Source organism: Pantherophis guttatus, chromosome 1 (assembly GCF_059756535.1).
Source record: "Pantherophis guttatus breed Tessera chromosome 1, ASM5975653v1, whole genome shotgun sequence".
NCBI classification, from domain to species: Eukaryota; Metazoa; Chordata; class Lepidosauria; order Squamata; family Colubridae; genus Pantherophis; species Pantherophis guttatus.
This window is the reverse complement of record NC_142063.1, coordinates 47,542,543-47,567,622: the sequence shown is the minus strand read 5'-3', so window position 1 is coordinate 47,567,622 and position 25,080 is coordinate 47,542,543. Positions and strand designations below refer to the sequence as shown.

At 38.2% G+C, this 25,080-nt stretch overlaps 1 protein-coding gene across 5 annotated transcripts in view; it reads right to left on the bottom strand.

Annotated features, from left to right (window-relative positions):
• The window catches only part of EML5 (EMAP like 5), a 103,356-nt gene extending 80,147 nt beyond the window's left edge, over positions 1-23,209 (bottom strand). For all 5 annotated transcript variants that reach the window (XM_034418293.2, XM_060687350.2, XM_060687349.2 and 2 more), the window contains exons 1-5: positions 22,538-23,209; positions 15,499-15,658; positions 9,314-9,412; positions 8,198-8,266; positions 255-440 (exon numbers count right to left, since the gene is read on the bottom strand). In XM_034418293.2, coding sequence (XP_034274184.2) covers positions 255-440; positions 8,198-8,266; positions 9,314-9,412; positions 15,499-15,658; positions 22,538-22,881 — 858 coding nt within the window. In that variant the 5' untranslated portion in view covers positions 22,882-23,209. The remainder of the gene's footprint in view (positions 1-254; positions 441-8,197; positions 8,267-9,313; positions 9,413-15,498; positions 15,659-22,537) is intronic.
• Between the last annotated feature and the right edge of the window lie 1,871 nt (positions 23,210-25,080).

Genomic DNA, 25,080 nt, shown 5'->3' with positions numbered 1-25,080 from the left:
GTCACTCTTTCTCAGCTGAACCTATCTCATAGAGTTTTGTCATGGGGAAGATGAAGGAGTATTAGATATGTTCACTGCCTTGAGTTAGTTATGGAAATAATAAAGGCAAGATAAAACATATTTTTAAAGTATTAAAAGTACATATTTTACTGCAATCCATTTACAAACCAGTGTTTTCCCTGCCTGTTTTTTTAAACTAAATATTTTTTAAACTAAAGGAAAAATAAAGATTGCCATATCAAAATTCTACTTACGGCATGTGCTCCTTGTATGGTTCGTATAAGGTTGATTCCTTTCCATACATAAATATCTCCATTAAGTGCACCAGAATATGTTATTTCATCTCTTGCACAGGCGAGGCACAAAATAGTTTGGAGATCACCAGTCTTACCAAATACACCACGCTTTGGTGTCAATGAATTTCCACACAGACTCCAGAACTGTAACATAAAAGTTATTTGCTTTAGTAACATTATTCATAAGAGTATTTTAAGCCACTAAAACACAAACTTTTAAGATGGATGGCTGCCAAGGCACAAAGCTCCAAATTTTAACTTTTTTCTTCCACTGTCATATATTTAAGTAAATAAAAGCTTACAATATGATGCCAATGCACTTCAGTGTCATTTTTGTTCTATAGAGAGATAGGAAATATGGAAGTATGCTGATATAATCACATATATTACATGAGAGAGATGAAATCAAGAAACAGAGTTGTTTTATTATAACTGCACATTTCTAGTAAAACAGCATTCACATTTTGTTTTCCATTTCCTCAAACCACATAAAAGAATATGCAGAACTTAATGTTATGCCTATTTCTCTGAGAGAGAATACTGCTGAATTCACTATTATTTATTCTTAAGTCTATATAGTAAATCCAGATTTACATATATTGCAGGATGAGCCACTTAAATCAATGGGATTAGACGTTCCACTGGTATCAGTGAATCTACTGAAATCTAAAGTGATCTTGCAAGAAACATATGTATATCTGTGAACAATACAGAACACATCGTACAAACAATGCAAAATTAATATTAAAAAGTGGTGTCTGACTCTAGGGGCAGTACCCATCTCCATTTCATAGCCGAGGGACCTTTGCTGAAGACCTTTCTGTGGTCAGCATGACTATACACTGAGGCATACAGAATGCTGTTACCTTCCACCCAAAATGGTACCTATTTATCGACTTGGATTTATATGCTTTCAAATTGCCAGATTGGCAGGAGCTGGGACAAGAATGGGAGCGCATCTCATCACATAGTATTTGGGTCTCAAACTGTCAACTTTCTGGTTAACAAGCCCAGTGTCTTAACCATTAGTCCACTGTGTCCCCTTATATATTAATAAATTAATATAAATAACATTAGTAGATCTTTTACATTTTACATATTCTCTGAGTCCTTAAGAGGCAAGGTTGAATAATTCTACATACTGTAGGCATGTCTCATCTCAGAAACAAATAGGGGCTTGGCAAACATAAGCCTATGTTTGGTTCATATTTGGGAATTTGAAGGAACTTTCCTAGACTATGACAACTAAAAGACTGATGTTCTTTGTGTAAGGTTTTTTTTTAAAAAATGTTAAGAACTAGCAACTGGTTCACAAGTGAGCTCCAAGCCAATCTGAATTAATAAACCCTCAAATCTAAGTGGCCCATACAGAAAATAATATCTCATGAACTTCTGCTTGGGCTACATTTTTTTACCTAACCTAGTTTACTAATATCCTAGTCCTTGACTTGGTCTCTTTTTAATTCTGAAGCTGCTTGATATGTCATTTGCTTGAACTACATATATGAATATTGGCTTGATGTTTTATTCTAATGTGAGTTACTAGCTTTTTCATTTAAATTATTTGATTTGTTTACAGTATTTGTATGCTGCTGCTGATTTGATTGACAGCTTGTTTGCTCAACAGCTTGCCATGCAATATGTGAAAAGTTGACACCAGCTAAAAAATATCTGATTCAGACAAAAATAGCCAAAGGATAGAACAGAAATAATTATAAGCATATACAAAAACCACAATTAATCAAAAAGCCCAATGGCCCACAGAAAAAGATACATATAGGCTAGAACCCCTGAAAAAATGTTTTCCAATGGAAATGTTAAGCATCTCCAAACCACATCAGAAGCAAGGCTGAAATACTTCATTTTTTAAAAAGGACATCATTATAATGGAAATTTGATGAAATGGAGAAAATAAATTAGATCTGGTCCTTTGTGGACATACATTTTATCCAGGAAGGGCAGAGAAGGATATAGTTATGCTCTGTATACCAGAGAGCACAGATACTTTTTCAAAGGTACTAAATAAAAGCATCAGGGGTTTCAAACTGGAGGCTGCCAATATTCATCCTGGTCTAATTTTTCTTGTCATCAAAATTCAATGATAAACTACAGGCTGCGTGAAAGTCAATAATTTAATAATTCAGAGTAATGTGGATGTCAAACCTGAAGCTGACTTGACCAAGGCCATTTTCAGGCTTCAGTATTGCCACACTGGAGCTGAGGGATAGGGAGGTGAGCATAGAAATAGCTGGGGTTTTGTAGCCAAAACAAAATACTTTCTCCTGGGAACCAAGGGCATTCCCACAGGTGGCCAGAGAGAGGAGGAGTGAAATTACCAGGCAACCAGACAGCATCTTGATTGGACCATATGACTGATTGTTTGGGGAAGAGGAAAAACTTTTACTTTTGATTAGGTGAAAACCACGGGAATATTCAGAGTCGGTTTTCACCAGCCTGTGTCAATATGATATGTCCAATAAAACTATTCTTTGAGAAACCTGCCTGCCTTGGAGTTTTGTTTGCTATGGGCGTATTACTTGGAACCCTGACAGTAGATTGGCATCTCATGGATTTAGAATTTGGGTATCTATACGGATGGAATTTTTTTTTTTTAATTTGATTTATATGCCGCCCTTCTCCGAAGACTCAGGGTGGCTTACAATGTGCTCAGCAATAGCCTTCATCCTTTTGTATATTTATACAAAATTGAATCTTTGAAGGAGCAGATGTGTAGTCTTGATATATTTTTTGGTTTAGCTCAGGGACGAGCCTCAGGTATATTGAGGAGTTTCTATGCAACCTTTTCTTTCTTTTCTCCCTTCCTTGTCTCATGAACCTCAGTTGGAAAGGGAAACGTATAATACAGGTATTCCTCGACTTACAACCATTTAGTGATCGTTCAAAGTTACAACAGCACTGATAAAAGTTACACACTTACGACTACTGCAGCATCGTCATGGTCATGCGATCAAAATTTGGATGCTTGGCAACCGGTTGATATTTATCACAGTTGCAGTGACCCAGGGTGATCACCATTAGCGACTTTCTGACCAGCAAAGTCAATGGGTAAGCCTAATTCACTTAACTGCTGTGTTATTAACATAGAAACTGTAATGATTCACTTGGTAAGAAAGATCGTAAAATGGAGCAAAACTCATTTAACTATCTCACTTAGGAACAGAATTTTTGGGCTCAATTGTTGTAAGTCAAGGGCTATCTGCAACAGCTGGTGGCTGGCTGTTAGCATTTCTACATGTCCTCCTTCCATTCAGGTTTCAGCAGCCAATGCATCTGAATTATATGCCCCCACTTTTCCCATATCACAAGTCACTTGCACGAAACCGACTTTGTCCTGATGCTTAGTATGAGAGCAATTTGACAACATAAATACTGTATTGCCAAGAAAAGCAGAGATGTGGACAAGCAAAGACTAGACAACTCTGTCTCACAGGAATGTTTTAACTCCTGCACTGTGATAGTGGCCTTAACATCCAATTTCTAATTCATGATTCTTTGACTGTCGTCTGTAATATACAGATACACTTTTTTATAACTAACTTGAGATACTATTTGTATCTTGGGAAGGTGGGCATCAATTTATAGCAACAGAAGATCAGCCATTCCAAAAAACAGGAAGGAGTCTAGAGAATAGTATTCAGAAAGAACACTCCATTCCATTGTAACCTGGGGTTTGCATTCAAAGACAAACTGACAAATAATACAAGAGAAGGAAGGATCAACTCAGAAATAAATTCTGTGAAATTATGCAGGCCATGCTGAAAGGTTAATGGAAGATGGAATCCTGAGACCCAATGGAAGATTTTTTACTTCAGGTTGTCTATGTGCAGTAATATGCATTCCCAATAAACCTTAACCAGCGCCTGATCAACTTTGTTGAGGTATGATACGTAAGAGTAAATGAATAACTGAGTGGGAATTAAAGCAGAAAGCAAAGATGCTCAGTTAAGATTTGAGAAATTTTTAACAGAATATTCTTTACAAAATAAAAATAAATCAGACCTAAAGGTATTACCTAAAATTAATACATTTTATAAAATGAATAAGCTTTGATAGAACTCTAACAGAGAAACAGTATATTATATAAATGAGAGAGCAATAGCAACTAAACTAATTGTATACAATTAAACTAAATTATATACTTACTATTCACATATTTAAATAATAAAATCAGACAGAAAACATATATTTAACCTTCTCATTGTAGTGAGACACACCAAATTGTCCTGTTTTTTGTTCTACTTTCAGAAGCTCATTACAAGCTAAAAAGGTTAAGAAAATTAATTTAAAAATTGCTCATGCCTACAATAAAGTTTATCATAGACAATGCGTTCTGTAAAAGTTTGTTAGCAATTTTTTTTTTTATTGGATGATTGACTCCACAATCTTATGCAAGAACAAGTACTTGTCTTAATAAAGAAAGTTGAATCTGGCCTTTAAAATAATATATAGATGCATTATGGAATGCACTTTGGACTAAGCAAAGATTGAGTGCTCCATTCACTTCTTTGATCTGAAGGGTTTAAAATGATTTTTTTTAAAAAAAAACTGATATTAAGTTAGAGTTAAATTTTTTTAAAATCAGACCTATTTAAAAATTGAGATACAAATACCTATTTAAATGCTTTTAATAAATTCTGTAATATGTTCTAAAATAAGTTAAAATCATAAAATACTACTTCTATATATATAGTGTCAATAATAATTAGATTAATAAGGACAGCAGTCTAGAGCTTCCAGTGAAGAATGCTGAAAAGCTACTGGTTACAGTTTTGCCATATTTCCTCTGTAAATTGCATAAAATCTGACATGACAAAATCTTCCATTTCTTCCCATATACAATAAGACTTTCCAAATAATGCAGTGGTCTGTTTCTGGAAGGGAAAGGACTACAGCTTGTTTTTGGTATACAAAAATAGCTAAAGCTGCATTCTTATTAACTCTAGCCTGCAACATTAACTATGCATTTCTACTTGGTATCTTGATTCCCACCATTAGCAAGAATCAATGAGAGTTAATTGTTAGAAATAACTAGCTAAGTGAAAATATTTATTTATTTATTTATTATTTATTTATTTATTAAACTTTTATACTGCCCTTCTCCCGAAGGACTCAGGGCGGTGTACAGCCTTATTAAAACAAACATATACCCAAAATTTTAAAAACAATTTAAAATATATAAAAATTTGGCCCTTATGTTAAAAACTACAGACACCCAATTAAAATTTATTTTCTAAGCCAGCTCGGCCTGTTGGAACAAAAGAGTCTTAAGGGCACGGCGAAATGTAGTCGGGGATCATGCGGATCTCCGGGGGCAGTTCATTCCAGAGGGCGGCACCCTGAGGAGTCCCTCTCTGTGGGAGTGTATTGGCCAGTGGGAGGCTATCGGTGGCAGAAGGCGATCTCGTACATACCCAGGTCCTAAGCCATGGAGCGCTTTAAAGGTGGTAACCAACACCTTGAATCGCACCCGGAAGACCACCGGGAGCCAGTGCAGCTCGTGCAGGAGAGGTGTTTGTGGCTGACTACAATCCAGACCTAGTCAATGATCTTTTCTAACTTCAATTATAGTTTTAATGCTCAGTTTTCAAGACAAGCTATGCAATTGAACTGTTGCTTCCTTATTTCTCTATAAGTTGCTCACCGAACATGCCATGTTGGGAGAAGGGCGGTATAGAAATAAAATTATTCTTATTCTTATTCTTTTTGATGAAATTTCTGGCTTTGCAGCATTTTATTAACTTTCATAGTACAAAGACAGATGACTCACAAAAGAAACCTGGAAAATATTTATGCAATACACATAGTCCTCCACTTACAATTGTAATGGAGCCCAGAAATTCCATTGTTAAGTCATGATGGTTGTAAATTGAGGCATCCACATAATGACCCAATTTTTTTAAACCAATAGACTACGTAGCAACAGTTTAAACTAAAGCTCAAGCTAATAAATTACTATTATTTAATATATTATATGTTGTGATATTCTTAAATCAAACATTACCTTACTCTGAATAGATTATAATATATTTAAAGTTTGGAAATAGTTCTAGATACAGATTTGATAATAATAACATATTTTATTAACTCTTTCTGTCTGGTAACTGAATACTTTCCTAAAGAATTCAAACCTTGTCTGAAAGTTCAAGAACTTAATTTTCTTGTTATATATTCTTTTTTTTCCTTACAAGACCTATTCCTTGGTGCATGTGTGTTCCCCACCCCCATACCCCAGATGGCATGCTGAGTGGTGGATGATCTCTTTTCTCTTCTTGTACAGTTGATTATGCAGGATATTTCTATTTTTTTTTCCAGTTGTAGTTATCCAAAACTTGAAATGGCTTCCTGGAGTACTAATATTAGCAATAGCAATAGCATATAGACTAATATACTGCACCATAGAGCTTTACAGCACTCTCTGGGAGGTTTATAGAGTCAGCATAATATGCCCAATAATCTGGGTCTTTGTTTTACCGACCTCGGAAGGATGGAAGACTGAATTGAGCCCTGTCAGGATCGAACTCTAGGCTGTGGGCAGAGTTTGCTTTCAGTACTGCATTCTAACCACTGAGCTACCAGGGCTCCTTAGAAACAATCATTGCCTGATTTTGGATGGACAGCAAACATGACTTCATTCAGAAAAGCTTTGATTCTGTTGTGATTTCTGCTCTATCAAGCATTGTGTTGATGAATATTGGATAGCATTTTCTATATAATCTTATAAATAGTCATGTATTTATTCATTCAACCAATAATCACTGTAATCTGGTAGCACTCCAGCTTGTTAACCAAAAATGTTCATAACAAAAACATCCAGAATAAATATTAATAGTGTACCAATAAATTAATAATGATCACTCAATGAAAACCAAAGACCAACAACAATACAAAAAAACCCTGATGACAGCTGCTCAGTTCACAAAAGCTCTTTGGAACAGCTCCATCTTCAGCATTTCCTGAAATGAATAGACAGAGAGAACCCTTCTGATCTTGGCTGGAAGGCTGTTCCAAACCGCAGGAATTGCCACATAAAAGCATTACCTCTGTGCTTCAGCCCCTCTCACTTCTAGAAATGAGAAACTACCAACAGCTTCTTCTAGGACAATCAAGTTAGTTGCATTGATTCCAGCTTGTGTCAGTTGTGTAACACAGTTAAAGAACAATTGGAAATAACTTAGCTTTTATCAATTAATTTTATTTTGTTTTGACAAGAATGAAACTGCTTATGCTGACTAATAAGATTTCAGTTTAAATAATTTTGTGCCAAATACTGTAGCCAAGAAGATGGAGTGTCCAGGAAAGAACATTTCCACAACTGGGCCATGGAGTTAAATTTATTTCTGCATCACTGCATGATTATAAACCATCTATAAATTTTATAAATGAATGAATGAATATATTGGTAGTCTATAAATTGTATAAAGAAAAAATAGCAATAGCACTTAGACTTATATACTGCTTCGAAGTGCTTTACAGCCCTCTCTAAACGGTTTACAGAGTCAGCCTATTGCCCCCAATAATCTGGGTCCTCATTTTATCAACTTCAGAAGGATGGAAGACTGAGACAACCTTGAACCAGTGAGAATCAAACTGCTGACAGTCGGCAGAATTAGCCTGCAATACTGCATTCTAACCACTGGACCACTACGACTCTAAATAAAACTATGTTCAATTCATCCCTGAGGTATCCTATCTTATACATATAAAAAAAGGTTTATTGTATTTATTTTTAGCATTACGTTTGGAGACCACTCAACTCCTAGAAGACTGAGGGCTTCTAGAACACCTCAAAAGACCAAACAATTAAAAATAAAGAATACACAAGGGTAGAAAAGATATGTTGTGATGAAATGGAAGCAGAACTGAAATATATGTTTTCTTACCTTAATATGTTTTACACCACAGCTAACAAGTTTGTTTGGTTGGTACAAATCCCAAGAAATGTCAAATATCTGAACAGGGGACAGAGGAAAATAACATTTATAGAGAAAAGCAAACATATTTACAGAAATATATCCACATCTCCTTATCTAAAAATTAGATAAAGTTTTGCTGGAATTATTTTGTCCAATAGGTTTTCTTAAACTTCTTATATATTTGTAGATTTATAATACAAACAGATAAGCTTGCTAATTTAAATGATCATGAAAGCCAATCAAGGCTCTTTGCAAGAAATATGATACATAAATATAATACTAACCATATTTAATTCACTGTAATTTCCTCCTAAGTAAATATGTGTAAAAAGCCTTATATAGAATCAGAAGTATAAACTACTATGCATTGTCGCTTATTTGTGGTGCCACTAAAAATGGTTGCAAGCAGGGGTAGGTTCTAAAAATTTTTACTACCGGTTCTGGGGGCATGGCTTATTTTGTGAGCGTGGCTTGATGGTCATGTGACAATTCTTAGGATTTAGCAGAGGTACTGGTCTACCAGGTTTTTAACTGCTTGCAGAGCTGTACCAGTCTACTCATTCGTTTTTGGAGGCACCGGTTGACCCATTTGTTTTGGGAGGCTCCAATCTACCCATTTGTTTTTGGAGGCACCGGTCTACTCATTCGTTTTTGGAGGCACCAGTCCACCCATTTGTTTTTGGAGGCACCGGTTTACTCGTTCGTTTTTGGAGGCACCGGTCTACCACCACACTGCCTTTTAACACAGATCAGCTGTAGGGCGGCCCTTTGAAACCCCGCGGCAAGAGTTTAAACAGTTTTTTTTCCTTCTAGCTGATCAGCTGGGACTCGGGAGGCAGCAATAGATTGGGGGTGGGGCCAAATAAAAGGTAAGAATAACACAGGGGGGTGGCGAGGGGAGGGGCGGCGGGAGGGCCCAGCTCTCGAACAAAGAGAACCGGTTCGGTGATGTCATATCGTCACCGCTACCAGCTCGGCCCAACCGGGCCAAACCGGGAGGAACCCACCACTGGTTGTATCAAACTTGCCAGACATAGAAAAAGGTTCTTAAAATATACACTGAGTAAATAAAATTATACCTACTCTGTCAGTGTGACCAGGAGCCATGGACAACATTTTTCCTTTTCTCCAATCCCAGACACAGATTGTATTCTTTGAATCCAAACCAACTGAAAGCAAACGCTAACAATTCCCAAAATATTAAAGGACAATAAAAGAAAACATTAATACATTCTAAATGATTCAGTTTGGGGGAGGGGAGAGAATAACAAGAATACAGCATTTTAAAAGTAAATAATGTATTACAGAGTTCTGAAGAGATAGGGTAAAATCCAAAGAACTACATGGAGAAGCTTCAGTAATGTTATATTGCTTCTGCCCCTTTCAGAATCATTTGCCATGTTTTTTAATGGGGAGATTGATGAATAACCTTCAGCACCTTACAATGGGGAAAAAAGAAAGTTGTATTATAAGGTTCAATGCAGTTATAAGGCAAACTAATACTAATAGTATTAACTGTTAATACTAATAAATGTTAGTGATAAATTAGGTTCCCTCTTCTGCAGCTTTTGAAAACATCGTTTTACAAAGTTTTTAACTAGAGGCAGGCTTTGGATTTCACTAAATATTGAACCGAATCTAGTTGATTTAAATAGATTCAGAAGGTACCCAAATCAGAAGTTTCAGCAGGTACCCAAATCATTCTTCTGAAATCCAATCTGATTTGAACCTTATAAAATTGTCAGAGAGAGAGAGAGAGAGAGAGAGAGAATTTTCTAGGAAGACAAGTAATCTGCAAAATTTACATATTTTTCCTTAAAACTCTATCACATATAAGAGATACTCCAGGCTGAGAAAGATGCAGTTTTGTAATTGAGCCTTCCAGTTTGAATGGCGTAAACCCCAAATATGCTACCACAAAGTTCAAGGAAAGGAATACTGATATAGGATTTTTCTAGAATTCAGTGCCCTTTATTTCTTCTTTAGAAATAAAAATATTAAAAGAGTTTTGTTAGATTCTTTTGGGGAAATAAAGGGTTGCAATATAGTATGCCAACTTGGAAAATGCTGAATCTTCAACTTTTACTTCTCTGCTGTACATTCATCTTCCCTAAATATCCTATTAAATATTCTATGACCTTGCTATCAATTTAGCATGTCCTGGGAGACTCTTACATATTTTTTATTAATTATACCTCCCAATAAATTTAATTATGAAATGAAATGATTTGGAGATATAATTAACCATAATTACATGTCTATGATGGATGCCACTTTGATGCAAATTACCATCTCCAAAATAAACAAATAACTATGAGAGGAGGAAGAAGTGAATCATCCAGGGGTGGGTTCTACTTACCTTTACGACTGGTTCACAACGGGAGTGCGCACGTGCTTCTGCACATGCGCAGATCACCCATGATAACCTTGTGGTGGGTGGGTGGAGCCTCCCACCAATTTTACTACCGGTTCTATAGAACCAGACTGAACCAGGAGCAACTCACCACTGGAATCATCTACATTCTACTCACAAAGTTGAAGACTTTATATTTCTACTGGAATAATACTACTACTATCTTTCTGAACTTTTAGATATGCATTTTCATATGTCATTTTCATAAATGCTGCTGACAAAATAAGCAAAACAGAAAGTCATGGGGGGGAATTAAAAAGGCATGACATAAATTTTAACAAGGGTGGGAATTTAATAAAGTGGACACAGCCACCACCTTGCCTTTTGGACTCCCAAGCTGTAATCAACTCACAGAAGTTAAGTAAGTTTTAGATTCTTGCACATTTCTCCTTTCAGCCTATTAATAATTAACATTGCCAAACTGCATCCTACAAGCAGCGATAATCTTTATAAACATTTGTATAATTTCACCAAGAAATAAAAATGTTAACTTTCTATACCGGTATTAAGTAGCAAAATGTAAAGATACCTAGAACATAAGCCACTGCTTCTATGGGTTTAAAATTTGACAGACTTCCTTCTCCAATTTTATTCATGTTGGTATCATTCAATTTGTGTTGGACTGAAAAAAGGTGGAAGACCTTGAATGGTTGCTACTAGAGATTAATGATAGATATACTTTCAAAATCAGCTTCTCTTCTGGGTTTACAATCATATCAGAGGAGCTCTGACTGAGTCTAAAACCAGTTAGGGTGTATTCAAATCAGACCAGTGGCTAATGCATGATTCAATTTAAAATATTTACTTTAAACACGGTTCACAGTAAACTGGAGTGGTCAACAAAATGGTGGGTGCAGTTGAGTGTTCAAAGCCTCGCCCCTTTTTAATTGGTTATTAAGAATATTTCTAGGCCACCACATGATGCCTCTTAAAACAAGTCAGATCCTTGTTTGCTATCATATCCATCATTTTGACATTATTGACCCTGATTAAAAGGCAATGTAACAAAGTTTACACAGGACAAGAGAAAAAGGACAATAAAGGCAAAATGCATTATAAAAAGACGTTCTATTGGAAAATCTAAAGAAAGTAAAAAGTGTGAAGAAGAAAATTATAAGTGGGTAATCAGTCTGGAAGACAGATAAAAATAGATAAATAAATAAATTCAGAATTTAACGACAATGGAAAAGTTTGGAGAGAGTTTTGGTGCTTTTTAGTATGTCTACATCTTACATTTAAACAGAATCATCCTGACTAAAGACAGAAGTAATGGAGTTATAGATTTTGGATTTAGCATTTTAAGTGTCATAACCTTGTTCTTCAATTTTTCATTTAGAGAAATTAGATAAAATTCATAGAATTCCAGAGTAAAACCAATAGACATGTTTTCTGCATATTTTCTAATCTATATAAATAAAAATGTAAATGTCTGTTTGTACATAACCGCACATCTCCGAAAGTTCTTCACCGATTGCTTTCAAATTTTGACACAAAGTTGCATTCGACTACGGGTGTGTTTTTATATACCTATATTATATACATGTCACACCTGTGACAGGTAAAAACAGGAAAAACACTGGAAAACATTGAAAAACAGCGCCATCTGCTGGATGTAAAACCAACATGGCAGCCTCCCAGCCCTGATTGTGCTCAACAGATTTCTGCTCCTTATATTTAGACTCTCCATATTGCTTCCAAGAAACTGCGCATTTGGAAGGCAGAGACGCCCAAGGGCCATATCCTGCCACCAGGCTCGGCAGGTAGGTAGCCGGCTCCCCACCGGGAAGCCCCCAGCCCCCCTGCGAACTAGCCTTGCCCACCGCTGCTGCCTATCCCCCTCGCCGGCCGCTCTCGGGGCTCCCTCCAAAGAACACCTGGCAACGAGGCTGACTGGGTCTGCTGAGGGGGAACCCTCCGTCCCTCACTTGGCCCGAACCGCACCTGACCCAGCGCTACCATGGACCCCGAGGTCAGAAAGACCAGCCGCTAACTGGCGCTATGCGAATCCAGTCGGTGAGCGGGAGATGAAGGCAACTGGAGCCTCAGGGTCGCCTTTGACCAGCGCTGCCTTTGATTCCCAGGTGGGCACTCTGGCAGTTCACGGAGCCTACATGAAAATTTCGCCCTCTGGCAGAGAAAGGGCTCCAGGGAGGCTTCGAGAGGCGGAAACGGGCACAAGGGAGGATGGCCGGCCCTCCTTCGTTTCACCTCGAAGAACGGGGGATTTAATCATTCCCCTGCTCTTGGCAGGCGGGGGAGGAGAACTGCGCAGCAGGGGTCCAGTGGAGTGTGCATGGCTCCTGGCTTTGCCGCTTTCTTCCTTCGGGCGGGAAGCTCCAAACCAGCCTCAAAACCCTGCCACATCCCCTCCCTCCCTCCCTTCCCTTCCCTTCCCTACTATGCGTCTCCCCGTCGAGCCCCCAGAGAACATCTGTGTAGGGAGGACGGAAGGGACCTCTGAGTTTCTGCTGTAGTGCGGAGAGCTGCGAAGGCCTGGCCTGAAAAGGTAAGGGCGATGGCGGGAGATGCAGAAGAGGCCGGGCCAGAGACAGAGATAAACAGAGAGAGAGGGAGAGAGAGACATAGAGAAATACAGAGAGACAGGGGGGATAGAGACACACACATACAGAGATACAGAGAGAGAGGGTGGGAGAGAGAGAGAGGCAGAAAGAGATACAGAGAGGGTGGGAGAGAGAAAGAGGGACAGAGAGAGATACAGAGAGAGAGGGTGGGAGAGAGAGAGAGGCAGAGAGAGATACAGAGAGGGTGGGAGAGAGAGAGACAGAGAGAGATACAGAGAGAGGGGGGAGAGAGAGACATAGAGATACAGAGAGAGGGGGAGAGAGAGAGACACAGAGAGATACAGAGGGGGGAGAGAGAGACATAGAGAGATACAGAGCAGGGAGAGAGATACATAGTGTGATACAGAGGGGGGAGAGAGAGACAGAGAGAGATACAGAGAGGGGAGAGAGAGACAGAGATACAGAGACGGGGAGAGAGACACACATAGAGAGATACAGAGGGGGGGGAGAGAGAGAGACATAGAGAGATACAGATAGGGGAGAGAGAGAAACAGAGAGAGATACAAAGAGAGAGGGGGAGACAGAAAGGGAGGATTTTGTGGTTCCCATTGTTTTTTAGCAACCGGTTCTCTGCCCTAATCACCAACTGGGTAGGTGTGGCTCGGGGGCTGTCATGTGATTGATGAAAGTAAGTGACGTCGAGTTTGCCACGTCCACCAAATGTTCATAGAGAGTTTGGAACTTCAGCCTCGCTCTTTTAGCCCAGAGGAAGCACCAGACTGGGCCACAGCAACGCGTGGCCGGGTACAGCTAGTATTAAATATATCTAATATTAACCAGTAACTGGTATTTGTCCTCATATCTAGTGCCATATGGGAGTAACAGAAATGGTAGATGAATGAAAATTTTCCATAGTGTTTCCATATGGATAACACTATGTATGTTTCAGCAATTTATTTAAAATAAACATTGCCTTTTAAAAGTAACACTTTGAAATTACAGTGTAAATTATATCAGTGGAGAATCATAATGCTTGCCTAAATTAAATCCAGATGGCAAAACAGGAAAATATATCTAAAATCAAATGTTATTTTCTTAAATCTGTTATGGACCATAAATAACCATGTGTGGTATACAAACAAATAAAAATATTTGCATGTGGCTTTTGGGAGAGGGAAATGAGAGTTTGATTTCTGTGAAACAAGGTATTACATACATATGAATGAATGCAGATTTTGCAGTCTTAGAAATACATGTTTTTATGTTTATTATTTCCGTTAAGGTAAGAGAGCATTGACTAGAGACTATAGGTAGCCCTTGATTTACAACCTTTTTTTTGCAGTGATTATTAAGTCACCATAGTCATTAAGTGAACATCACAGTTGTTAAATGAACCCATTGTTCATTATGGAGCATTTCTGCCAAAAAATGGAACTAAACAAAGGTTTTCAGCAAAAACATTGTAAATTACTGTCATGTGATCACAGGACATTGCAAACAGCTGTAACTGTGGCTCAGTCACTGGGTGCCCAAAATGCGGTCATATGACTGCAAGGGGGAGGCCATTGGAACTTTGAAAGCAGGTTGTAAGCATCTTTTGGGAGTCTATCAAAATTTCAAATAATCAGTAAGCAACTGATCATAAGCTGAAGACTACCTTTAACTGTCATGATCTGTCTTTCTTCTGAAGCCTCAGGACAACTTTAGGAGCTTAGTTTTTCTATAGAATTATGAAGTTGATTGTGAAATTCAGAATTTCACAAAACTAAGCTGGGTGGCACAGTGGCTCAATAATTAAGACACTGGACTTATCAGCTGGAAAACCAGCAACCAAAGTTCGAGACCTGAGCACCATGTGACAGCATGAGCACCCATCCTCACCCCAGCTCCTGCCAACCTATCAGTTTGAAAGTATGCAAATGCAAGTAGATAAATAGATAGCACCAAGGAGGGAAGTTAATAGTGCTTCATGATATCATGCTGGCCACATGACCGTAGAAATGTTTTCGGACAGCGTTGGCTCAATGGCCTTGAAATGGAGATGAGCTTATAATTGGCAACAATTAGAGGAGTAAAATCCACAGGGACTCCTTTTAGCTTTACAAAAACTGAATTTACACAGTAATGTGCTATATAATGCAATTTAATTATTAGAATGATAGACCATTTTAAACTATGTAAATAACCCTTAATGTTCTCATCATGTTTATGAATGCTTCTATATTTATTTTAAAAATTAAATATCTCAATGTATCATCCAAAGCTAGTCTATACAGTAGAATTTGCACCAAATTATGCAGACATTAAACAGAATAATTAATACATATACATACCTGACCATCTACATCAAATGCCAAGCAAGCTATGCCATGTGTATGAACATCTTTCATTACTGATACAGTCTGTACAGTGTAGGTGTCCCAAACACAGATATATGGTTCTTTCCCAACTTGACCTGTTGCTACCAATACTCGATCAGGATGTAAAGCAAGGCTTGGAAAAAAAGAAGCATAAACAAAAGTTAATAACTTTTGAAACAGGTCATCTATAGTCTGAATTTCACTGCGTGTCTTAAACATATCTGAAATTATTATTCTGAACTTCAGTATAACAAGCTCTATGAACCTTTCAACAAGCAACTTTCTAGTTGAACAGAAAAGGAAATTCCTTTTAAGAATACTTTTCAGATGGTAAATTGAAACATTACTTGTAAACTACATCCTGCCAATATCTTCAAGAATCCATATAATCTAAGGATAATAGATAACTCATTTAAGAATGCAGGGATTTACTCACATTTGAGTTACTAGATATGTTACTTGAGGTGTTACCACTTATTATTCGTCATCATCCGGAGACACAGTATATAGAAACAAATGTGGATTTACAACTTTATTATTTACTTTCAGAGCTAAAAGTTTCACCCATTCACCATGGGACTAAGCACATTTGATTGCTTGTGTATGAATTTTTTTCACTCTAAAGTACTACATAACATTTGTGTATGAGAACCAATTATATATGTTCAGTTCATAATAACTTAGCAATCATAACAATATGGTTACAAATTGCCAGATATCTGGAAGTCCCATCCAAATTATCACAACAAATGCTAAAAGGCTGCCATGTCACTGCTGACTGCTGGCAAAAGAAGAATGTTCTCAAGAACTTTCTATTTCCTAGAATATATAGTTTCTAGGAAATAGACTATATAGTATCAAAGTTTACAGAACAGTCTTAAATGCAACTGATCAAATAATGAAAGATATACTGAAAATGTGGCATGGTCTTCGGAGTCAAGGTTCCCATTCCACAACAACATGAGACTGCCCTTGAAGACTGCCCTTATGCCTTGAAGACCATCCCGAAGAAAGCTGGAAACAGTCCACCTTCCTGATACAGAGAGGAACAGTCTTCTTTTTAAAAATTATTCAACATTTCTTTAGAGAAAGGAAGTTACTCAAAAGTTTCTCCATTATATCCAAAACAGGCAAGCCATAACCTGCTCTCTTGGAAGTAGCCCCATTGAAACAGATAAATCAAACAAGCTTCTGTTCTTCTGCTTTCTCCCTCTTCCCCCACTGCTCCATGTCCCCAAACTGCTGTGATTTTATTTTAAGTTACTGTTCGATATGAATGTTTCTCTGAAAACCACTAGGTTTTGGAGATATTTTAGGGAAATGATTTTTCAATGCTTTACAAAAGCAAGAAAGTGGTTTGAAAGCTCTGACTAACCTGAGTTTCTTGAGCGAGGGATTTGTTTATGTGACTAGGGAGGACTTCATGACCAATTACCATGTTTTTCCAAAAATAAAGCCCTGTCTTACATTTTTTTTGAACTCCAAAATAAGCGCTTGGGTTATTTTCAGGGAGAGTTATTATTTTGGGGCGTGTGGAGCAAGATTTATTATTTATTTATTTATTATTAAATTTATAGACCGCCCTTCTCCCGAAGGACTCAGCCAAAGTAAAAAACATGAATACAAACATTAAAAACAGTTTAAAAAGAAATATATAAATTTGGCCCCAAAGTTAAAAAACAATAACAAAACATATTAAAAACATTTAAAAAGCATTAAGCTAGCCCGGCTTGCTGAAAAAGGAAGGTCTTCAGGGCACGGCAGAAGGCACCGAGGTCTTGAATTCTTCGTATCTCTGGGGGCAGTTGATTCCAGAGAGCAGGTGCCCCCACAGAGAAGGCCCTTCCCCTGGGGGCCACCAGTCTACATTGCTTGGCCGATGGCACCCTGAGGACCCCTCTTTGTGGGAGTGCACTGGTTGGTGGGAGGTCGTTGGCAGCAGCAGACGGTCTCGAAGGTATCCAGGTCCTATGCCATGGAGCGCTTTAAAGGTGATGACCAACACCTTGAAGCGCACCCAAAAGACCACTGGGAGCCAGTGCAGCTCACGCAGGAGGGGTGTTATGTGGGAGCGCCATGTAGCTCCTGTCACTACCCGCGTGGCCGCGTTCTGGACCAGCTGAAGTCTCCAGGTGCTCTTCAGGGGGAGCCCCATGTAGAGAGCATTGCCATAGTCCAGGCGAGAGGTGACGAGGGCATGACTGACTATGCACAAGGAATCCAGATCTAGGAAGGGCCGCAACTGGCGGATCAGGCGAAGCTGATAAAAAGTCCCTGATAAAAAGATGGGGCTCCTCTTGCTATCTTACCTGATTTCCAGCTCTATCTCCCTAACCCTAACCAGAGGAAATGGCGGGGACCGGCTGCGCATGCATTTAAATATTTTCAGGGAGGGTTTATTTTAGTGCATGCGCTCAAAAGCCCGATTGGGTTTATTATCCGGGGAGGTCTTATTTTCAGGAAAACACAGTATATGGGTGGGATGCATGATAGTTTCTCATATTTTAAAATGTGTTCCAGAACAAAAAGGTAGAGAACCCATGGTGAAATCAGCTTTAGAAACCAATGGTCTGATCAAATGAAGTCAGCTTTCTTTTTTCCTTTGTTATGTCCCCTCTAGAAAACTGCTATTGCTGCTAATTTAGGAAGATGCAATAAGTTATCTTGCAGTCATTTAAGAAATATCAATCTGTAAAATACATTGTTATCGACTTCAGTGTATTTATTTTAAATGCCACAGTGTCTATAGCCCATTAACTGTTTAGCAGCAAAAATATGTTTTATTTTCAAAATAAGTTGCAAAATTTGTTGTAGCTTAATTACTACATTAATTTACCTACGTGTAAAGAATAAACTTTAAATTATTATCTTATGCCTTCAGCTCTTCAGCCTGTTGATTTGACATAGTAACTCTAAACATACTACACATTTTAATGTTTTTTTTCCATTTTAATTTATTGTAAATATTTTAAAATAAAAATTTGATATAGAATAAAAACCACATCATTTTCAACAGGATGCCTTGTTTTTAGCAATAATTTCATAGTAGAATAGATACAAAGAAATCTGGTTCAATCTCCAAATAGGGCTGGGAGGGAAGTTGGAGTGAAATCTTTAACAGCTAATGCCAGACAGCACTGACTATGGTGACCTAATAAATCAGTGGCCTTATTTTGTATATGTGTAGAAGAAGAGCAGGCAGAGCTGAAGGGTGGAGTTAAACACATCATCAATTTAGAGTCTTTGCGTTGCCACAAGAGATCCAAGTCCAACCCACATTGAATTCTGTTGACCTTTATCTAGTGCCAATTTAGTGCTGACTGTTAGTTGACCAGATTCTTGGATATAGTTATGAGCAATAAATCTGAGCTACAACTCAATCTTCAATTACCGTGCCTGACAATAAGGCAGCTTCCTACTATCTCATGCAAACAGAGAAGTAGCTATACCCATATCCTTTACTGCAGTTGAACAAATCAAATGAGAAAATTTTACACAGAAAAATTCAGGAAAACATATACAGACAAAAACAGATGCTACATAATTATATTTTAAGCTAGTTATCTCAAAACCTCATGTATTCTTTAATTCACTTTCACATGCTATTAACAAAGATTTCCAGGGAGCTAGATATTATAGGACATGTTTCTACTAGAAACTAGCATCTTTCAACCACATTCCAGATTTAAATGACCATGAATCCATACATCATTACTCTTATGTTCAAATATAGTAGCTAAATGTATTAGTCTTTGATTTTTTTCAAATCTAATATCTGAGAAGTTATATTTTCTAAGTACACAAAAATAATGTACAACAACATAATATAGTAATATTAGCGTAATGTGGAGATAAGCTGATACTGTAATAATACAAAATAATCTAGTGGCCTACTGCTGTCTGTGTTTAGAATTTTTCCAGTATAAGATATGTCTTAGATTTTCATTCTAAACATCCTTTCTATTGAATATAAACTGCCTTCTTTTAGCTTCTCTACATATTTAAGAGTTTCGGATAACTATAAATGCTCTGCTGCTATTTGCTAAACAAATCTGAAGAATCCTTTGCTATGGAATTCTCTGAATCCAGCAAAACGCTAAACTGTTGTAATTCTTCTCACGTATCTTTTCGCCCAATATCTAAAAACAAAGCTGGACAGCTCCTGTTTTGACAAGAACCTTGGCTTGTTTTCCTTCTACATTGAATGGTATCGCTTTGTGCTGGACAGCTCCCCTGCTGTTCATGGAATTTGCTTCTGTTCCTGCAGTAAGATTGGTGACTGCCTTGGCTATACAGCTGCTATAAGACTGAAATCTCAACTGCTGAACAGAATGCTTTCTTCAGTTTTCTTATGAGTAATGTATCCTATGAAAAATGCTCAAATCCCACCACTGAACATCCTACTGAGTCCTTCACTGACTTATGAGGTTTCCCTAGATATGTTGATTTATCAAATTTATCTTTACAGCTTTATGAGAAATAAAGGTGTGTTTGTTTTAAAATAAATTTTACATTCCCTAGCTGTTGGCTTATTTTCTTACTCTAGAGAAAATCTTACAGACCCACAATCTCAGTTACTAATTTCTGCACATGATAGTAGTATCACATTTAAAAACAGGGTGGAAATTCAAATTAATGCATATTAAGGTTGGAATACAAAAGCAACTAATTCCACATAACATGTACTTACTATAAAAAATAATAGGAGTTTTGCTAATAGCAATAATTGTATAGTATACAATATACTATAAAAAATAAATGTTTTATTGGAAATACAGCTATAATATTTATTTGACACTGATGCTTCAATTAATGGTATACTCTAGTAAAAATATACTTTTATTTATATGTAATTATGAACTAAAGTATGAGAGATACAATCAAAATAAAATATTTATTTGAAATCGTATCTCAAAATTAACACCCTTAAAATATTCTCTATTTTTACTGATAGTTCTAAGAAAGTTAATGAAAGATTTTAAAGCATTTATTTTGAGCTTGGAAGATTAATGTTTAAGGGAAAATGTAAGACCATCAGAAATTCAGAATTCAGTAAGAAATATTGTTTGATTTCTACTTGGAAAGTTCTATGTATGTGTGTATACAATACATATATATATATATATGTTCAAATGCAATACACAATTATTAAATCCTAAGTGAAAACCAATTCCAAAACAAAGTTTTAATATTATTTTCTAAGATTTTGCCAATATTATGCTATGATTGCCAACATTAGTTATATAAAAGTATGATTCTATTTATTCATATAATACTGCACTACTAGCACAAGACAATATTCAAAAGCTTGAAGAAATGGGTCACAGTTATATAATACATTAACAATAAACTTCTGCAAGTTTACTGATTTGAATTAATGGCAGGAATCACAGAAATCCATTGCCCAGGACAAAAAAAAATAGTTTTCTCTCATGTAAATGTGTCACATCTGTTTATTAATCAATGAAAGAGAATAAAACTAATATTATTTTAACTAAAAAAGCATATTTGGTAGGAATGAAAAAATATATCTGTTCAAGACAAACTAAATACTATCATCCAATCAGCCACTCATAAAGATTACAATGCTTCAAAATTTACGCTGCTCAACTGTAGACAATTTCATAAGGCAGTGAAAGGAAAAGAAGCAGCACTATAAGAATATCTTTCCAGGTGTCTTTGATATTGAAGAAGCAAAAAAACAGCACATGGGTGTATTAGAAGTGCACTCTCATCTTAACAAGCGTACATAAAGATCACTGGTGATAGAGAAGGTTTTTTAAAAGATAGAAATTGAAGATTTTTTCTTACACCTAGCCACAGCACCAACACACCCTGATGTCTGGAAGTTAAGTCATGGCAATTAAATTCCTTGTCTTTTTTGGTTTGAAATTTTTCATTGCTTATCCATGTAGCTTCTTCAGTCATCCAAACTACTTGGATAAGCAGTGAAACATTTCAAAGCAACAAGAAAAGAAATCCAGTTGCCATGACTCAATCTCAAAACATCAGGGTGTGTTGGTGCTGTGGCTAGGTGACTTTTGTACAACTCTACCTGCATGATTGAGAATTTACACGCCGTTAACTTTTTTTGCACCATGTCCACATGATATAACTCTCATTTTGTCCCAAGCCAAGTTAGATGGGCTTAAGTCCATACCAGTATCAAAGTAGTTCTTTGCCTAATACGATCTGAGGCCAGATTCATGGTGTGTAAAATCTATTAGGATTATTATGAACCTGTACCTTAGAGGAAAGTCAGTTATTATTACTGACAGGGGACAGAGACAATAGAGGCAGGCTAGCAATTGGCAAAGGAGACTGCAGTTCATGTAAGGATACTGTATTTGTATCTTAATCAAAGATAAATGGACAGCAGTTCAACTAGACTATGGGAAAAGCTAAAAAGAGGTGAGGGATGAATCAAAATCAGAGATACAGTATTCATTATGGGAATTCTGATTTCACACACTAGCCAAAAGTAAATGGATTCAAAACCTCTACTTCATTCTCAAGAAAAGGAAGTTTACATTTGCTAAAAGTTTAATTATAAACTGAAGATTTTTTTTCAGGAGATTATTTCAGTGGATCTTAGAAAAAGAAAGGAACTGCAATGATCAGAAACCAAACGTTAATGTTTGGAATAAAACAGATAAAGAGAAGCCTCATAAAAGAAGAAGAAGGAGAAGGAGAAGGAGAAGGAGAAGGAGAAGGAGAAGGAGAAGGAGAAGAAGAAGAAGAAGAAGAAGAAGAAGAAGAAGAAGAAGAAGAAGAAGAAGAAGGAGGAGGAGGAGGAGGAGGAGGAGGAGGAGGAGGAGGAGGAGGAGGAGGAGAGCTTCGAAGAATTCCCAGCTACTGCAACGCTTCTAGGAAAGGGAATCAAGCGGGGGACTCGGTGCCCTACGGAGGGCGCCCGCCGGTTGTCCTGCGATAATTCCCGCAAGGACGGTTCCAAGGAAGGCTTGGAGCAGAACAAGGTAGGAGGGCTGGGGAGGAAGAAGCGGCATCCTACCTGATGATGTCGTCCTGGTGCCCCAGGTAAAATTTCTGCCGGTGCTCCCGGGGACTGTAGACCACTCCAACCCCCGCCACAAAATAAACGATCTCTTTGGCGGCCGTGTAGTAAAGATTGTTGCGGCATTGGTGACCTCTGTAGCCATAAACCCACTCCAGCCTCAAGTGGCACTTCGGAGCGCTTCGGTCAGCCATGCCTCTCCGTTCCCCGCTGGAGAACGGAGCCTTCCCACCGGAGCGCCGAGGAATGGAGGGAGAGAGGAAGAAGTCAGCCGGCTCTCTGCGCCACGACCGGGGTCTTCCTTCGCTTAATCCTGAACCGCCAACATGGATTCGTCTCATGCAGCCGCCGCCGCCGCCGCCAATCCGCCCGCCTCAAAGAAAACGTCGCGCACAGCGCTGAGCTGCGCTCCTCCGGGCAGCGCCTCTGCTGCTATCGCCGCTAGACATGGCTGCGCGGCGGCAGTGCGGCGCCCATGGTTCGACGACCGTGTTTATCCACCTGCTGGGCCCGACAGCCGCCCCGGCGCGACGGAGGCAGAAACTGCAAGGAAGGCTAGGCGAAGACAACCCCACATGCACACATGCACACCCGCGCGCCCGTCGTCGTCGCCGCCGCCGCCGCCGCGGAGGTTGCGCGCGGCTGCTTGGCTGCGTCGTCGTCGTCGTCCTCCCGAAACCCGCGGGCTCTTCTCCCGCAATGTCAATCCTCCCCCGCCCCCGTCTCTCCACTGCGGCTGCGCGGCCCCTTCATCTTGGCGGCGGCCGGCGCTCCCCTTCTGTTTTTCCCGAAGGCTGCCTGGACGTCGGAGTGATGAGTTTCGTCCGCTTCCTTCAGTGAACGGCTGCCCGGTCTTCATTTTTTGTTGTTGTAAAATTTTGAGCTGGCGGCCCTTTCACGGCCAGGTTTTCCCAGGGCAGCCCTAGCCAGCCCTCGCGTCTTCTTCGAGCCACATGAAGAGAGGTGGGGGGGTAGCGAAAGAGAGGCGAAGCTGCCTGCGAGAGTAAGCTGCTTTGCAAATAAGGAGGAGGAGGAGGAGGAACGCGGTTCTAGAGCAAAGAAGATCCTAAGCATGTCCATTGAAAACAACAAGACAAACAACCTTCCAAGCAAGGAACCAGACTGCTATTCCAAACCTGGCAGAATCTCTTTTTCCAATAGTAAAGTGTCCATAAACGCAGATTTCATTGTTCTGAGATGGAATTTGATTTCGAAAAGCCTCTGCAAAGTTTCATCCTAAGTGTGGATAAAACATTTAAGCTGCCAAACAGAATGGCTGTAGCTGTGTGTAACTTCAAGTTGTCTAGCTAAGTGCATGTTAAAATGTAGCACTTAATTGCAGAAATGTCACAGAAATTTGCTGTGAAAGGTATTTTCCTCCTTTCTTTTCCTCCTTGTTATTTTCCCTCCTTTCAGCCATCTAGAAACACTTTCCATTAATCATTCACTCTCAAAGTGCAGCATGGTGCAATATTCTGTGTTCGCCTTGATGTTTCTCAATTCATTTACAAATGGTTTTTAACATGATAAGGAGTCAATTATGTTAAAATGCCAGAAAGATACTGTATGTGATTCAGTGAATAAATAGCTAACTCCAGATGCTAGATTTCAATATGCACACAAATGCACATCACTATTTATATCAAGACTTTAAGGATACACACCCTAGCTTATTTTTTTTTAAAAAAACAGGATGAGTAATATTTTTAAAAAAGAAAGCTAAATTCTGGATTTTTCTTACAGGGGATTTAATAATGATGCTGAAAATGTAAACCTGACCAGGTTAACATTCCGGATGGTCTTTGCCTGAGTCTGTACTCGGTTATCAAGATCTTAATGCTGTTTGCTTACTTACTTTATTTTATTCCATTTGCAGATTGTACAGTAGAAAAGAATGATACACAGCATGTGAGAAATGCTTCTTTTTGACATGACCACAACTATATTTGGGATGTTAGAAAGCAAAAATAAAGAATAAGTACACTACAAGAACAAAATCTGACGCAGGCATTGACAAATAACAAGTAGAGAAAATTTCCATTGTTGAATGTCTTGGTACCTATATTTTCTTTCAAGCCTTGCATATAGGGATGCATTATTTTGGATCTAATACTTACCATGGAAGCATGGATGAAAGAATCAGGGAGATATACTGAAAGAAAAGTAGATTATGGTTAACTCAAAAAGAAGCTACATACAATCCAATGGCTTGAAATCCTGAAAGACGGTGTCCAGTAAAAAAGAAAAATCCTGGAAAATGCAATTGTAAAAAATGCTTACTAGTAGAAAAAAAAATGGGAGGCCTGCTTAGAGACCTGTGTCTCCCCACAGAACTTTCCCCTAAAAAAATATAGAAAGTGGGGACAATGGAGAAAGGTGCATACAACCAAAGACCGATACTGTATAATGCAATTGCAAGAAACTAAACATTGTGTCAGAAAGGCTAAATGTCAGAACAAACTGAGGCTTGCAAGAAACAGCCCAAATAAGAAAACAGCATTTTCAGAAACAAATGATATATTTAAAAAAAAAAAAAAGCC